This window comes from Hyposmocoma kahamanoa, unplaced genomic scaffold (genome assembly GCF_003589595.1).
Source record: "Hyposmocoma kahamanoa isolate Upper Pololo Valley unplaced genomic scaffold, ASM358959v1 93, whole genome shotgun sequence".
Lineage (NCBI taxonomy): Eukaryota > Metazoa > Arthropoda > Insecta > Lepidoptera > Cosmopterigidae > Hyposmocoma > Hyposmocoma kahamanoa.
Window position 1 is genome coordinate 18,983,737 of NW_020654810.1, and position 16,506 is coordinate 19,000,242.

At 34.6% G+C, this 16,506-nt stretch overlaps 2 protein-coding genes across 2 annotated transcripts in view; one reads left to right on the forward strand and one right to left on the reverse strand.

The window, feature by feature from the left end:
- The window catches only part of LOC113237097, a 64,834-nt gene that overhangs the window by 15,317 nt on the left and 33,011 nt on the right, over positions 1-16,506 (forward strand). The window lies entirely within an intron of this gene.
- LOC113237485 (15-hydroxyprostaglandin dehydrogenase [NAD(+)]-like) lies at positions 3,158-15,622 on the reverse strand. The gene is made up of 6 exons (XM_026473979.1): positions 15,258-15,622; positions 13,730-13,966; positions 9,437-9,610; positions 8,181-8,326; positions 4,791-4,946; positions 3,158-3,307 (listed from the first exon to the last, which is right to left on the reverse strand). The coding sequence occupies exons 1-6, from the start codon at positions 15,369-15,371 to the stop codon at positions 3,289-3,291; spliced, it is 846 nt and encodes a 281-aa protein (XP_026329764.1). The 5' UTR covers positions 15,372-15,622; the 3' UTR covers positions 3,158-3,288.

A 16,506-nucleotide genomic window follows, 5' to 3' on the forward strand; every position in this document is an offset into this window, starting at 1 on the left:
TGTTGTTGACAAAAGTTGACAATTCCCATGTGCCTGTAATTTCACCAGCACCCTTACAATTCAAAACCGGCATGGAATAATGCTCACATTACTTCTTGCAGAAATAGGTAAGGTTGCAGTAGTTCCCTGGGGGCTTACTATAAGCTCTTAGAGCAATTCTATTTAAGCCTGTAAGTTGGATTGCCTACCAAATTCGTACTATGACCTCACAAAAACAATTCACTGTCCATGCAGTTTACGTTCCTCATTCGAAATCCGTTAAACAATTAAAAAAAAGTTACTCCGTGATTTTGTTACATTTTTAAGAAATTTCGTTTAAGTTTTATAATATTTTCAGTTTCATAATTATTTCATATCTTTTTAGGCTATATTGCGAATTGTCAATAAATAAATATTATAAACTATTGAGCGTTTTTTGAAAATTTTAGTTTGAGTTTCTAATCTTTAAAGTATTGTTGATAAATTATTGGCTTGAATGTTATTGCAATTATCGAGTTCTTAGGTTTTCGCGATTGTTACACATAGGAAATGAAACTATGTTTCCGGATTTAAATCGCGTATATTTGTTTTTCAATTTATATTAAGTTATTGCAATTTTTAAATGGAATTTTAAACATTTTAATAATTTTATTGACCGAAAATCGTAAAATAACTTTTTTTTGCTATATTTTATTATTATAAAATTATTATTATAAAATGTACGAATACAGAATACGTTCCAATTATGTTATCAAATTACAAACTCCCCTTATTTATTTCAATGATAATGACTAAACATGATATGTAATTTTGTCGTACGCCAAATTGTAAAGTATGATTGAAAAGTAGCCGATATAACAAAACAACGTAATAAGTATAATTAATAATAAAATAAATAAAAAAATATAATTATTCTCATTTTGAACACAATCGGTTAATAGTGCTTGAACGCTCCCAAGATAGTACATCTGTCTAATTCTTTCATATGATTTATGTATGTAGTTCCATCTCGCTCTTGTTAGATGTCAGCTAACCAGCCAGAGACAACAATTAACGTTTAAAAAGTAAAATTCATCATCCTGCCATGCCATTCCCGTTCAACTTTTGTGTAGCTCATGATACGGATTTAAGCAATTCAGTTTTACCACGTCAAGTAATTTGCATAGATCTTGGCTGGCTGGCTATAAGCTCATAGAAATCCCCCTGGACGAACTCTGTCACCAAAAACTCTACTGCTACTAAATCAGTTGTATTTGCAAAACAAATAATAAAATAACAAAAAAACAACAAAACAAACATATCTAATTTTAAATAATCAACACGACTGAATAAATGTCATGTGTGCGGCTGTGGCGTATACAAAAACATCCACTCTGCTAATGTCATAGCCGAGTAAAGGCTGTGACGCTGGTTTTCATTGGACCCTAAAATTTGACGTATGATAGATATATGGTTTTATTATACCAAGGATAAGAAATATGTTAAAGTAAGTAGTTACCAACTTAATTAGAACTCCTTGCTCCACAGTATGTAATTGGATTTCTTTTAAATAGGTACAACACAAAAACATGACTGATTGTTTGGTAAACTGTATGAGCGATCATTATAATGGTATGCTTGAGTTACCTCAGACTTTCCTATATTTGTCGTAATGTTTACGCTTGATTTAGAGTGGAATAAAATTCCCTGATCCTATAAAAAATAAACTGAGTTCACCTTCATCAGATAAATTTAGGGAAACAAAAAGGGGTCGAGTTTTATTGGACCAGTTTTTCACATCGATTTCCCTCCACACTCGCAGTTTGATCAAAAGGTTTCATCTTTCCAACGATTCACGATTCTTCATGAATAGAAAATTTATTGGGAAATAGATTTACTCTGTTACCTTTTCATACCTTTTAGGTACCTTGCACCATTACTTAAAATAAAGAGGTTAAGATTCTATATAACAAAAACATCAAAGAAGCGTACAATTTCACGAATTTACCGGACTCGTCCGCGCTTCCACGAAATATTTAAGATATTATTCTTAGATTCCGCGAAGCCACTAAAGACACTATAAAGTGACTGAGATGCGAGCCTTGATAGCCTAATAGTTTAACCTACCGCTTCTCAAGCACAGATCATCGGTTAGAATCCGAGCTCGCACAAACGCAGAGGAGTTTTTGGGAATTTATGTGCGAAATTGGATTATGAGCTCTTCGGTGAATGAAACATCATAATGAAACCTGCACGTCAATGAAGTTTCACAACCCTGGAAAAACGAGTGAAGCCCCTAAATCGCATTAAACCAGTGTGACCGACTATGCCCTAAACTCTCGTCTGAGAGGAGTCCCTTGCTCAGCAGTGGAACATAATAAAGGGTTTGATAATTTGTTTGATGATAGATAATAATAAAAATTAATCTTTTTAGCCTTGGGAGAGGCGAGAGAGTCTAAAATAATAATAATGTACACATTCATAGTCCTGCACTAGGCAGACCCTGCGTCGCGGGTGCCATGGACACATAGACAATCTCTAATTGGGGCCAAACTCACGAGAGAAATAAATGTAGGCCATACAAATATTTCTCACGGCTCGGGAATCGAAACCGAGATTGCGTAGCAGATTGCGGCTTATAATAGATAACCGTTCAGCCACAGAGGCAGTTGAAAGTATAGAATTGTAAATGTATTGTAATATAAATTGTAATTGTAAAGATTGTAGAATTGTACGCCAGCAACTTGGTGTGTTAATAACTATATATTGCTTGTATATTATCCCCAACGTCTTTATCTGATTTGTAGGTCGTAATTTTGATGTAATTTTCGGGTCCACCGCCCGATGTAATGGACCGCGAGTCGTCGGAAATCGAATAACAACATATTTCTTCCAATTTTTATAGACCTGTTTTTAAGATAGAAACGTCCCTCTGCAGAAAACTAATAAAGTAAAGTTACGTTACGTTTACCTTCACCCCTTCCGATATTTTGATTTAATACGACGCTTGGAACGCTATCGACATGTTTGCATTTCACTATTACCATAAACATTTGAATCTTTGTTTCTGCGACTGTCTCAATAAGATTCTCCACATTTAGATAGTCAACCGAATTAGGATTCAAATAGAGTCTGCTTAAACCTCACTTTGCTTTAATTTTATACTGAATTTTAGCTACAGGCTCTCGTTATGCAGAATCACAGCTCTAATTTAGATGCGCTGAAACATCCCGGTGAATAGTTAAACAGAACGTGTCGGATTTGGCAAATGTTCAGCTGTAAGTTCGCTTCCCATCAACTGGTGAATTCTGGCGCAGAATGTGGAATGAACTACTCAGCCGGTTCTGGTCTGGAATAATTAATACGAGCGTTAAGGAAAGTAAAGTTGAATAACGTATGTAATCTTCGCATCGGCTGTGTTTCAACTTAACCTGTTAATTGATCCGTATCCATACACAATACACTTCAAGCACTTTGCGCAGCCAAAGACCACAGCCTTCCACTTGATACGATATATATCTTTCGCCGTATCAACATGCATCAATGTTTTAATACACGCTCGTTAGTTGAGGATACTTTTGATATGGCCTTTCTTTAGGACACCTCTATTTTGTCGTTGCTAAGTTCGCTTTTATGGGCCCTTACCAACTTGCCCTCTCATATTCGCCCTACAATATAAATCTGTTTCGTTAATCTTCCTTTATTTATCCTCTCCACATATCCGAACTAAGTAATCATTCCTTTCTCTATATCTTTGTCACTACGTCTTCCATGCCGCGTCGCGCCCTTATCACAATGTTCCGCAATTTGTCCATCAAAGTTACTCCAGGCATAATTATCAATGCTCTCATTTAATATAAGTTAAGTCAGTATGTTAGGAAATTCCTCCTGTTAACGATTCATAATACCAACACGTACGTGTTTAAAGTTCGTTAAATACTGCAATATTTTTGACGGCTTAATATTACATTTCACGGTTGAAGAAGATTTATGTTAAGCAAGAAGCGCACATCTGAGATAACTTTCAACTTCCAAGTTAAGAGGACTTTGAAAGTATAATTTAAAGGAAGGAATATTTTGAAATTTTTGGTTCCTGTGTACATGGAAATGTGTATTTCAATTGCATTCAGACACGCAAGCTAGACAGAGTGATTAGATTCACGAACATAAATTAAGCAGATCCAAAGCAGATCGCCGTAGACCGTTCCTCCGCTTTAAGTTTGCCAGCCGCGTAAGCCTGGTTGATGTTCTGACCTTAAATCACTGGGTAATTGCGGAAATTGTTTAGGCTAACGTGCTTTATAATGGCAACGTAAATATGCTTTTGAATTATGCAGTAGCCATTTGACTAGCAATCCGGGATGCATATCGGTTATTATTTGTGCCTTGTTTTTGTGTCGTGACAATTTTGGAATTGGAAATTTATTTTAATACTTATCATTTTTAATTAGGCATACGTGTGTTTCGTAATTTTTGTTATGTTCTTGAATATGGGAATTATAACAATATATAGTGTTTATTATTATCGTTTTCACTCAGGCTTATATGTATGTGTATATAATTTTTTTGTGTTCTTAACCATTACCCAATATTAGACAAACATAGATACGAAAATTAAACATTGAAATTGCTGTTCTATTTTAGCAACGTTTTAACTAAGTTATCTAAGGGTTTAGCTATGCAGTATACGCGTGTAAAAAATACGAAAACATTTCATTTTACAGAGTTCTTATTATTAGTTCTTATTACACCCTTGGTTTAATAATTGATATAAAAACCTTAGTGAGTTCATGCGGAAAGTACTAAATGAAATAAAAGTGTTTAATAATTACTTTAATACACCAGTGGCATCTCGAGGTAAGGAACTGAAGGCATCTTTCAAATTTTTGGAAATATCTTTAGGCGGTTTTTCGTCGACTACTACCCAAGCTGAGCCAGCTGTTCCATATTTTATCACTTCTATTATTCCTTTAGCTGCTGATTCCACGCTGAAAATAATAAATTTATATTACATTCCTGATTTATTTACTAGGGTTAACAAACAGACGACCATTTCCACATGCTACTACTGGGTGCTCCCACTAGTAGGAGCACAGGGACTAGTATGTCCTTTTACTTGTGATATCGTATCGAACAAGTACACACCACTAGAATAAACATTGCAAATGGTACATAATTATAGCTAGCAAATAGTAACTTAATTAGTAACCAACACAGTTAACCGCAGTTTATGTAAACAGTTTACGAAATTCAGTAAATGCTGTACTCGCAATTCAGTGGAGGCACTACCCACAGGTGCCACCATTAAATCAAGAGTAGATAGAGAAGCGTACTTATGTGGTTGCCCCTCCAAAACACACAGCAATTAAAAATGGTGAGACTTAAAGCCAAATGATGGTTCTGAGGTTGGAGCGAGTCCCGCCACAACGTGAATTTTAATTCGTTTGTGGTGAAAATGCCGACCGATTATCTCTCGACCTTTAACAAAGAGGGGTTTTGGCCGAATGGTGTCGTATACCAGCAATTCTGAGGTCGGTTACCAGACATCATATTGCGCCACACGTCGTCGAAAACGTGTCGTTTTACTTTGGGTACTGGGAATTATGAAATAAAAAATGTATTTTATCTACACACATATTATAAGCCCTCTACGATGTGTTCAACACCGCATATTACGACCAGCTTAAAGATAAACTGTTTTGTTAGAACAATTTTTTTATGTTATTATTGCTTCAAATTTCGAACATCTCTGAAAAACAAAACTATTTGATTTGACCTCAAATCTAATAGTTATTCAATCAGTCAAGATCTTAGAGGGTGGAAAAAATAAAGGGAAAGAGCTGCCCTATCTACGGAAGAAACGTCCCTACCTAAACCAAAAACGTTCACCACAAATGGCGGATTTAGTGTCGTACTATAATCATAGGACAAGTCAATATCGACATGCAAATATATGGCTTGAATGTTGAAACTGTTTTTTATGTTTGCAAATTTGTATAGTTTACTGTAATCAAAGTATGATTAATACTAGGCTATTATTACTAGGCAAGTAATGAGCCGTTTCAATCAAAATTAAATATAAAGTTATTTACCAATAAATGTAACGATGGAATTGCATTACCATGTAATCCAGTTACATTCAAAATTCTAATAAAATTTGACTTCAAAACAGAGCGAACAAACGAAGATGGTATTTGATCCAATGTTTATGTTCGGCAGTCATATAATTTCCAACCATTATTTCTTTCTTTTTTCATTTGTAGGTAAACTTTAAAAATAATAACAATGTAATAATAAAAACCTGGTAGTGAATTGTTTTAATAACAGAATATCGATGTGTCTGCTTTCTAGAACAACACTATCTCAAAATAATCGTTATCAACGATCAACCAAATATACTAACAAACATGCAATCTAAAGTGACCAAAGCAAAATCCAGTAAGACTTATGAATAAACTACTTAAATGAGTCTAATTACATGAGATATTTGGGCTATTGTATGATTTATAGGCAGAAAAATAACACATGTAATGTAATGTTCCGGTGTAATATAACATTCGGTTGATTTTCGATTTTCATCATTTAATCAATACTGAATTGTTTTCACTGTCATTATTTTTGTCCATTGCATTACAATTCATGCGAATAATTCAACAACACATTTGGCCAAACATTGGTTTTGACATTTGATGTACTTCCCTTTGGTACTCCAAAAATGGTAAAATGAGGACAGTTGGCATTTAAGATGACGTTACGTATTTTCGATTCCCGTGTTTGACATAAATCAATGTAGTGCTATCTCTTTTGGCTTACGACGGCACGCAGTTGTTAAACAAAGGCAATAAAATGTTTATGTTTTCAACGTCATGCATCACATATAACGTCTGATTTATATAATGTCAATATCACATGTCCTTTGGTTTCCATAGTCTAAGGTCGAGATAAAGTTTTATTCGAAATGAAATGTCAATAACAAACAGTTTTGACAGATTTCACACGTTATTTGATATCGAACGATATGATAGTTGGGGCCGAATCTAGTTTGTCTACGAATGGAATAAAAACTACGATTGTGTGACATGCGTGAGAAAATCTTATAGCCGCATGCTTATAAAAATAGAAAAGCTTATAATATGTGTATACGTACATCAGTGTACGTAACTGTACATAATAGGCATTAAAGCGCTCGTGTGATGTTTTTAATGCATTTCATTATGTAACAGTCACATAAACTACTATTTATATATATAAAAAAATCTATGTTAGTGCAAAATATTTGTGTGTTTTGTATTTATTGTTGATCATCCAGAATGATTATGGTCTTATTCCTTCCTACAACTGACCGCACAGGGTCCCCGTACGAGTGTACTAATATTTTATTTTGACAGAAGTTTTACAATTACCTAAGGTTTTCACAAATTTAGAAATAAATGTTAAATATCAAATACTTATTGCCCTGTTAAATGGTAACCCCGTAGATTTTCAATATTTTTGTACATAAAATAAAAAGTGGTTTATAACTGCATAATTTAAAACTAATGTGGTTTTTGTACGTCAACATTCATTAACCGGATCAAATTATGCTATTATCTTTAATTATAATTATATGAATGAAGTCTACATAGTGTGACGCTAAAATTAACAAATTATTACAAAAAAATGACTAGATTCTGCTAAAAATTTATTTTTAGCATTTTTCAAGAAAATTGATTCGTCCAAAATAATTCGAATTTACATTTGAATACATTTTCGTAATGTCCAATTTACAAACCGAATTTAATTTCCCACACGAGAATTCAAAATGGGGAAATTGGAACCGCTCTTTTACGACCAACATGTTTTATGCATGATAAAAGGCTCGCTAAAGTAAATATAAGTAAATGGCTAATAAATAAAACGATCCGTAATGCTAAAGAAAGAAAAGTCATATCACAAGGTATAACGCTTATAAATCTCATAATTAACGATAGATTATTTATTTTAGGTCCAAATGGTGTAGAAAAAGCAGTACGAACACATGCATATAACTACAATAGTTTTCTTATCATCACATGATAATGATGGTCAAAACAAATGCAGTAATAACCATGTATTTGTGCGAAAGTTTCTAAATTCAAACTAGTTAGAACTTTGTCGCACTAAATTACAACACCGTCTTCATTAACCCGAGTAAACATTCCAAAGAAAAGTCAAGTAGGCTAGATAATAAGACAAAGATTCACCTCTGGCGCACTGGGACGCGCGAAGCTAGGCTTGTGCAATCTTTGTCGAAGTTTTCCAAGTTTTGTCGCTGTAGTATGGCAGTGTCTGTTGGGCCAAGGCACACAGTCATGACGCGAACTTTTGTCTTTGAATAATATTCTTCTGTCTGTTGAGAGAAAAGTTATTTACAATACGTTAGCAGCTGGAAGATTGTCAATGTAGTATTAAGCGGTAGTTTTTAACCAGTTATTTCTAGCAATATTTAACATTTATCGACAATAACTCGATGTATAAGTTCTTAGGTTTTCCAATTGCTATACATTGGAAATTTATTCGGATTTAATTACAGGTCGCATGGTTACAGCTAGACTTGTTAAATTATCTACAAGCCGTGTTCATGGGACCAATAAACTTGGTTGGTTTGCTTGAAAAAACAATTACCTATACATGATTTAGATCCGAAAAAATAGTTTCATTTCCTATAACTATTAATACAGGGTCGCGATTCTGAACTCTTCGATATTTTGACCCAGTCGTTCGATTGGATATAGTTCTCGAATCGAAGGGCACTTTCGAAGATATTCAGAACATTCGAGTTAAACGCTCGATTCGGATTCGGATACGATACCGTTATCCAACAACCTTTATGATTACGACTAACTAGTCAGTGAAATAGATTATAAGAAAAATAAAAATCATTTTATATAAGTTTTTAAGACTTCAAAGGCCTAAAATGTAGGAATGCATTAGTCTTGCATTAAAATAAATCAATAAAATTGAACAAAATCCAGACTTTTGTTTAAAATAATAAGAGATTTCCATATTACATTCTTGTTTTGTAAACAATACGATATTCGGTTACTTTCATCCGATAACTGTGTTCTGAATAACGTTTGTAGCCTTTGCCGGTCGAGAAGTTCGAGTAATCGTACGGGTGTGACGTCATTTTGTTTGGTTTCCAATACGACAGTTTGACTTGTGAATAAAAATAAAAATAAATCGTATGATATCAAATCTAATCGGTCGACAACTTAGTTATCGTAAGGTTCTGAATCGACCCCCAGTTCGACAAATTCTAAGATTGTAATCAAACAAACAAACATTTTTAGTTTAGATAGGTACAGTAAATATTTCACTGTATATAGCCACTGATTATATTTTTACTTAGAAGATAAATAGAGATGTCATGGTTAAGGTTCGCTCCATTATTGAGCTGATCTTGACTTAATTTTGATCAAGAGCGAAATTGTAAAATTTACGCATTATAAAATCTCACCCCAAGTGAATTGCTGAATTGTAATACTGCTGCTTTAGTCGCAGAGTACACGGGCAGGTGACTATGGTGTTTCAGCGCCAGCATAGACGACAAGTTGAGGACTGTACCACCACACCCTCCAGTTTCTTCGCTCATAATTTCTAGCGCTTTAATAGTACAGCTGACTGTTGCTGTCTGGAATAACAAAGCCAATGACAACAAATCAATAAACATATCCAAAAAAATTGATAGCCAATCAGCAGATGGAATAGTTTTAGTTGTGACAGTGATTGGTGGTAATCACAATTGAATGGGTTTTACAGCTCAGCGGGTAATAAATCAGTAGTGAATTGAATAGGTTCTGGTGAAGATTATAAAAGTTATGAGTTTGTTAAGTAATTTTATTTGTTCATGAAATTAAAAATAGTTCAATTTCAGATAAGATACATAGAAGAGAGATTGTTGTTTTACACATTATGGAATACATAGGTAACCAATTCAAGAAAGAGTTAGCAATTTGTACGCGAAATTAATAAAGACGAGAATAGAATATCTAATTAACTGCTTATGTGGTCGAACGGTTACCATGCTAGCCAGACACGCAGAGGTCCCGGGTTCGATTCCCGGGCCAGGAGAAATATTTTAAGGCTTACATTTTTTTTATATGATACCAAGTGAAGGAACGAACTAGTCGTGCGCCTAATGGCCATTTTTATTTCTTTTGTGAGTTTTGATGTAATTTGTGATTGCCTATGTGTGTCAATGGCGACCGCGATACAGTGTGCATTATTATTATTATTAACACTACATTACTCGTACAAAAGAATAGAAATTTAAATTATTTGTGCGTGTTTGTGTATGTGTGTTTTGTATCTACGTGCCTATTTAAAAAATTGCTCACTATCCTCACTGCAGAGTGATTCGAGGCAAGAGTGTCATTCTCTGATTGAGTATTTTTCGATGAAATTTGTCACTTAACTTACCACTTAACAATATTTAATTACCTCAATGGCCGAACGGTTACGATCCTGGATTGCCACGTAGAGGTTCGATTCCCAGGCCGGAAGAAATATTTGTATGGGCTACATTTGTTTATCTCTCGTGACTTTGGGTGTAATTTGTGGTTGTCTATGTGTGTGTCCACGGTACCCGTAAAACAGGGTTTTGTTTTGTTACAAATAAAAGGATAGAGACATGAACTGATTTTTTTGGCAATAATCGATTTTGTTGAGGACAGGAATATTTTTGTTTTTATTTAGTCTATGTATCCTTTGCAGTTTATATATTAATTGTAAAAGATCAAGTCCCTGAGTGATATATCAATGTAGAGCCGTAGTTACTTTACCTACCATACCTATTTCAGTGTAATGTGAGCATTACCGGCGCATGGGAGTTGTTAACTTTACTAGGTTGACAGGCGTAGTAGTGGTACACTTCCGATCTTTACGATTTAAAGCTCTGAGTGACATAAAACTAAACTGAAACGTAAACCTTGAAACTTAAATTTCAACTGTATTTTCCTAAAGTACTGAAATAAAATACGTGAACATTTAAAATTATCTATAAATAATGCATGAATACGTGTTTCACTGTTTCTTTAAAGACTTCATATTAAACGAGAATTGTTGTAAATTCTTAGGTTTGACTGATTACATACATTTTTTTATAATGTCAAGTGACGAGACGAACAAGTTGTGCGACTGGTAGTAAGTGACACGCCTGTCCATAATCCTAGCGATATTATTGTTTGACAGAATACGTTCGTAGAAACTTAGTATAATTTCATATCAATATTGCAAGTTACAGGTATTATAATCAAATTATGAAACCCAAAATCTAATAACACAACTTTGTCGAGTTTCTTCAAGAAAACTTTGTCACAAAATTTATAAGGGTATCGATCTTCCTTGATAAACTGACATGATATGAGCCTTCGAAAAGACTTGAAATATACGCACGCTTATATTATGTATACATGCATTCTTTACAAAGTCAGATACATAGTAAATAACAATCTCAAATATATGTCTAAAAGACTTTTATGTGAATACAAAACCCTGGAACTTACTTAACACCTTAATTATAAGTAGGAACTTAAGTTATTGTTTACTTACTTGTATTTGTTTACGATACAACTATACAGGTTGACACTGGGTCGTGTAGCAACACAGTTAATTATAACTTACTGTCACATTAGGAACACAACACAATATATTTGAAAGTGTTAAAGCAATAACCTGTTTTCATGTATAATATAAATATAATTTAATTCTTATTATTTAGAATCATAGTCATCTGAAGTTTTATAAATTTCTTCATTTAGCATCATAACTTTGTCATGTGTGATTTTTGACAATGTCTTATTCCTTTCGAGTTGTTAGGTTTTCGCGATTGTTACTCTGAAGGAAATGAAATTATTTTTTCGGGTCTAAACGCTCTTATTTGTTTTGGTAACCTGTAAAGAGTTTCAAAACGTTGGCTTGTTTGAAAAAACAAATATAAGCGATTTGGATTAAAAAAAATAGTTTTATTTCCTAAATTTATATCTTTGATCAGTTCGTTTTCAAAAAATGTTTGACATGCAATGTAAGATGTCCATAATGTCAGTATTACTCTTATATAATATAGTATTTATTAATAAAATGCTTTACTCTAATTGTATGACATGCAATAAATGAATAGGGATTATGTAACAAAACACTACATTAACGAAATTGTAATAATTTTCTGCGTTAAAAAATGGGTCGGCATCACGACACCTCAGTCACCCTGTATAGCATTAGCTAGGTACGTAGGGCACTCAATAACTTTTGAGATGCTCGAAATTTAAAAATGGAACGCACCAGTATTATATGGTTTTAAAAAGCAAATTTATTTAAAAATAGATCACCAAAAGCAATTTAGATAAATTAAAAAAAAATGACATTGTTAGTCATTTTACTACAACGCTTCCCGCGCTTTTCTTTGCAATAATGGATCTTGACCGTGAACATTTGCGTGCTATGATCTTCTATGATTTTAAATGTGGTTTAACTGAACAATTGAGTTTGGAACGTTTGCAGTCAGCATTAGAGGACTCTGCTCCTTCTCGTGCAACAGTTTTTAGGTGGTTTAAGGAATTTAAAAGAGGCAAAACTAACCTTGAAGATGACCTAAGAGGCGGACGCCCGGAAACAGCAGTTACTGCAGAAAATGTGTGGACATCTGAAATGTTGGTGCGAGAAGACCCACAAATCACGTACACGAACACTAAGAAGATCCTAGGCATTAGTTCGGGAAGCGTCAATACTATCCTGCATCAACGTCTTGGAGTGAGGAAGCTTTGTTGTCGATGGATCCCACGATTGCTCCCCGATACTGAAAAACAGGCTGGAGTGCCGAGAAATACTCATACGTTTCGAAAACGGGACATCGAGACGTGTTTCAGAAATCGTTACTGGTGATGAAACATGGATCTATCAATATGATCCAGAAAGCAAGAAGCAGTCGTCGGTGTGGGTCTTCGCAGAGGGACAATTGCCAACAAAGTTGCAAAGACCTCGAAACGTTGGCAAAAAAATGGTAGCTAGTTTTTTTTCTCTGAGCGGACATTTGTCGACGTCAATGTTAGAAAATAGTAGGTCTGTTAATTCAGAATGGTACACAACAGTAGCATTGCCAAAAGTTTTCCAAGCTGTGCGGGAGAGGAGACCAAAGACCGGGCTTCGGGGAATCATGCTACATCACGATAACGCCTCTTCACATACGTCTCTCAGAACAAAGGCGTTTATTGAGGAATCTGGTATAGAAATCTTAAATCACCCGCCGTACAGCCCTGACTTGGCTCCCTACGATTTCTTTTTGTTCCCAGCAGTGAAGGATAAAATGAAAGGAAAATTTTTTTTGAGTGTCGAAGAAGCAGTGGCTGCCTACGAAATGGCAATTTCAATGCTGACGGATCAAGACTGGCAAAAATGTTTTCAGAGTTGGTTTAGACGAATGAAACTTTGTGTAGATAATGATGGAGAGTATTTTGAAAAAATGTAAAATAAATTATATTAATATGCTTGATATTTTTTCTTTATCTCAAAACTTATTGAGTGACCTACGTATTAACACAAATACAATGTTACAGTTAAAAGTCTTTACATATTCGGATATGTTTATTCACATTATTATGTCGTTGTTTATACGATAGACTGACAAAGATGCCACAATCCTGAACTATGTTTATTATTTATTTTGTTTAAATTTGGTAAACAATAAGTGTTTCGATCGTACGATGACGACGCTTCGATTAAGAATAATATTTTAATAGTAATAAATTATACTTACGAAATTGATATCAATCATCTTCTTGAACAATTTATCAACGCCCAAAATCGCAGCGTTGTTTATAACCACATCAAGTTTTCTATATTTGTCGAGAACTTGGCGGAACGCTACCTCGAGTTGGTTTTCATCGGAGATGTCGCATTTTATGAACTTTGCTTGTAGTGCTCCGAACTTTTGTAAGAGTTCGGTCTCGAGGGCCGTACCCTCTCGGTCCAGCACGTCCAAGAACACCACGCACTGAAATTTTATTTATTAGTTATCGACTTGACTTATTTTACTTACGTACAATAAACGCTATCAGGAACCTTTTTTAATGGCAAAACAAGCGCGCATTTCACCTTTTTTATATAAAAAACAAGTGCGCACTTGACCTCCATCTCACCTGATGGAAAGTGATGATGAGGTCATCGAGTGACGATGTAGCATGCACACTTAAATGATGCCTTTTCGCTCTCGCCTTGAAAAGATCCAAGGTATAGAGTTCGGGGAATAAGTCCGCTGGTAGGGAATTCCACTCACTAGCCGCTCGCCATATAAATGTGGAAGCGGAACGCTTCGTGCGAGTCCTGGGAATATACACAACGTAAGGTGTGGAATTCCAGCCCACGTCTAGTCCCCCAATGATGTAAAGGGGCAGGCGGAATCAAATTATGCAATTCCATCGCACATTATCCGTGACATTATCCTGTGGAATACCGATAAGCAAGCAACCTCACGGTGGTGTTCAAGACTGCTCCTTGTGAAAGAGTTCGTCCAGGAAAGTACTACCAGCACTGCGTTTCGGCTTAGCAGGGCAAAGGTGCTGATGAAATTACAGGCACATGGGACTTGTCAACTATGTCTCAGAGTGGCGGGCGCAGTGGCAGTGCCCATCAGATCTTTGCGATTTACAGATCGAATGATAACTACAACTGTTATGAACAGGCGTGTAGCTTACCATCAGGCGCACGGCTTGTTCGTCCCGTCACTTGATATTATAAAAAAAGCTTCGTCTAACCTGGTGGAAAGTGACGTTGAGATCAAAGACAGAGTATGCTGACCTAAATAATACCTATTCAATCTCGTCTGAAAAGGGCCAAGTTATAGCGTTCAGGGATTCAGGGAACAAATATACAGTCAGGGAATTTCACTCCATATTCGTACACTATATACATGAGCAAGCGTAATTAGCATTTAAATCTTCATACTGGTTGGTAGATTTCTAACAACTGTATAACATGGTTTTTCAATAGGTATGACGAAAATAGTAAAGCAACATAAAAAAGCGTAAAAAGCGATTACTTTATTACGATAACTACATCTAATGGGCAATATAAACAAAATTAACTTGCGTTTACCAAAAATAATCATATTATAGTATTAACTTAATTACGGAACAACAAGATAAACAGTTTGTTAATGTCGAGCGAAATGATAAATAAGTATATATCAACGCCACCTTGTAATCACACGAATCTTGTGAAACGATTCACTTACGGGTCTGGAAACGAAAATATAGGAAAAATTTAAGTATAAAAAACAATTTTACCCGAGCATCATCTGCGAGCAAACTTCGAACCACAGCGGCTCCAACTCCGGCTGCACCGCCTGTCACCAAAAACACTTTATCCTTGATGTTTGGAGACCACGCGTTTGATACCATCTTCGACAGCGTACTGCAGTTAATGACCAATGCAGTTACATGCACTCTGTCTATTGTCGATAAAGGACTGTTTTACCGACGTTCTGCGATCGCCTTTTGTTTTCACCTCGTAATGTATAATTTTTAATAACGCAAACACCGGTACGTTACGCACAATTGCTTAAGGACCTAAAATAATAAAGATAACAAAAAATATAGAATGGAATATGAAAATTACGCTTTTACTTAATGACGTGATATATTGCTGGCGAAGTACATTGAAAGAGATATTTTTGGGTTAATTTCGCCGCGGACATTTGTCATATTATATCAGATAGGCGTTTAATGATAAAAGTTTATCATTTGATAAGTGTAACGGAAACAAATCTTCACATTTTTGATAGTGTTTTATCGCTACTAGGTAATTGAAAATCAGCCATGAAAACATTACTTTCATTATGAAACCAGTGAAACCGGTGTAGATCCCTATTTAGCGCGGCTCGACTTATATTATTTTTAATTATTTTCGTTTTTAATTTGAATTATTATTATGAAATGAAATTAATTTCATTATTAAGTAATAACGGTAATTAGAATCAATTAAAACATATTGATTAGTACTGCAGTTTTATGTCTGCTTGGGATAACCATGACAACTCTAAAGGGCCCGAAACGTTAATTTGTTCGCGATTTAAATCCGAAAAAGCGTCACAGCAAGATATAAGAATTCATAAATGTTCTGAAAAATTCTAGGTTGGAAATAAACTATAAACGTTATTATAAGGCACGACTATTCTCTACAAGAAACAAAACTACCTGTGTGTACATGCTCATAATCGGACAATTTATATTCATGAGGTAGATCTCCAACGGTCTAGAAAATGCTTTGAAATCCAGGTCTCTGTTGTAAATTTTTACCGGTTTATATTTATACCTAAATAAACTACCCAGTTATCAAAATAAAGACAAATATATCTGTAATATTGAAATGAATATTATGTTTTACTACTCGAATTTTCATTATTTTTTGGAAAATTACTATACTAGTTTGTTATAATTAGAATAGAATTTAATTTAAATTATATTAGAAAAAAAAACTACATCAATCGAACACTAAGAAAATTTCCTTCAAACTGACGGAATTCGAACCTGTGTC

Excerpts from the sequence above, each read along its gene's own strand:
- LOC113237485 (XM_026473979.1), bottom strand. The coding sequence starts at position 15,371 with ATGGTATCAAACGCGTGGTCTCCAAACATCAAGGATAAAGTGTTTTTG. Across the intron at positions 9,611-13,729 it reads AGATGATTGATATCAATTTC|ACAGCAACAGTCAGCTGTAC; the intron begins GTAAGTATAATT and ends TTGTTATTCCAG. Across the intron at positions 4,947-8,180 it reads CGCGTCCCAGTGCGCCAGAG|CGTGGAATCAGCAGCTAAAG; the intron begins GTGAATCTTTGT and ends TATTATTTTCAG.